Raw genomic sequence first — 1,373 nt, 5'->3', positions numbered from 1 at the left:
GTTGGTTTGGAGCCCCTCGACTTCTCCGAATCGCATATTCTAGCTCATTCTGCAACTTCAGGAACACCCCAACAAAACCTACTCTCTTCTTTCACCACCGTGGATGCTTGCATTTAGGCGGCTTCACCCAGGCTTGGTAGTTTATTTCACTAATAATTTACGTTTGCAATGTCCCCGCTCCAATTATTTATTTGCTGAGTTCTTAGGTTGCCGCGCGTTATGTATTTCTCGATGTCCTTTGAAATTGATATAAATTATATTTTCGGGTTCCCTGGTTACCGGTACAGTAGTTTGTTTCTGCAACTTCTCGGATGGACTGATTCGTCGACACTTTTGTATACGCAGTGGCCTCGCCTGACGTCATCAAAACGTCAAGGACACATTGATTGATGGCTTCCCTCGAGGTCTGTGCGTGACCACGGGTACAGTAAGGCACTTCTAAATTTGCCAGTTCACGCGCAACCACATCTGCAACAATGGCCTCCGTCACTGCTGACTACAAGCTCTTCACGCCGCTCAAGCTCGGCGACGACCTCGAGCTGAAGAACCGCATCGTGTTCGGCCCGCTCAGCCGTGGTCGTGCCAATGCTGACCGCGTGCCTTCCGAGAACAACGAGATCTACTACGAGCAGCGCGCAGGTGCCGGTCTGATCATCTCGGAAGCCACCGGCATCTCCGAGCAGGGCTACGGCTGGTACAATGCCGCAGCCTGCTACAATGACGCCCACGTGAAAGGCTGGAAGCGCGTGACCGAGCGCGTACACAAGAAGGGCGGCAAAATCTTCATGCAGATGTGGCATATGGGTCGTCAGAGCCACTCGAGTTTCAATCCAAAGGGCGAGATCGTGTCCGCTTCGGCACTGCGTCTTGAACGTGGCCACACGCGTGATGCGAACTACCAATCGCAGGACTACGAGACTCCACGTGCACTCGAGACGGATGAGATCCCCGGTGTGGTAGAGTCGTACCGTCACGGTGCCGAGTTGGCGCTCAAAGCGGGTTTTGACGGTGTGGAGATCCACGGTGCCAATGGCTATCTGGTCGACCAGTTCTTGCAGTCGGTCACTAACAAACGTACGGACAAATACGGCGGCTCGTTCGAGAACCGTGCGCGTCTTCTGATGGAGATCGTGGAAGCTGTGAAGACAGCCGTGCCGGCGCATCGTATCGGTGTTCGTCTTGCGCCTAACGGTGCATTTGCTGGCATGGGCAGCGAGGACAACTACGAGATGTTCAAGTACACGATGGAGCGTCTGAGTACATTCTTGCTGAAGGCGCAATTCGCACTGGAACAGTGGACATGGTGGGATTCGGACGCCTGTACATCTCGAACCCGGACCTGGCTGAACGCTTCCAGAACGACTGGCCCGTGA

The 1,373-nt window shown here is 54.0% G+C and overlaps 1 protein-coding gene across 1 annotated transcript; it reads left to right on the top strand.

Moving 5' to 3' along the window:
* Positions 1–450: 450 nt before the first annotated feature.
* On the top strand, positions 451–1,373 carry PITG_21295 (12-oxophytodienoate reductase, putative; the record flags this gene model as incomplete). Its single annotated transcript, XM_002894862.1, has 1 exon — positions 451–1,373. One exon carries the CDS (start codon positions 477–479, stop codon positions 1,371–1,373), a length of 897 nt encoding a protein of 298 aa, XP_002894908.1.

This window comes from Phytophthora infestans, genomic scaffold (genome assembly GCF_000142945.1).
Source record: "Phytophthora infestans T30-4 supercont1.382 genomic scaffold, whole genome shotgun sequence".
Taxonomy (NCBI): Eukaryota; Oomycota; class Peronosporomycetes; order Peronosporales; family Peronosporaceae; genus Phytophthora; species Phytophthora infestans.
Note: the sequence above shows the minus strand (reverse complement) of the source record. Positions and strands in the feature narration are given on the sequence as shown.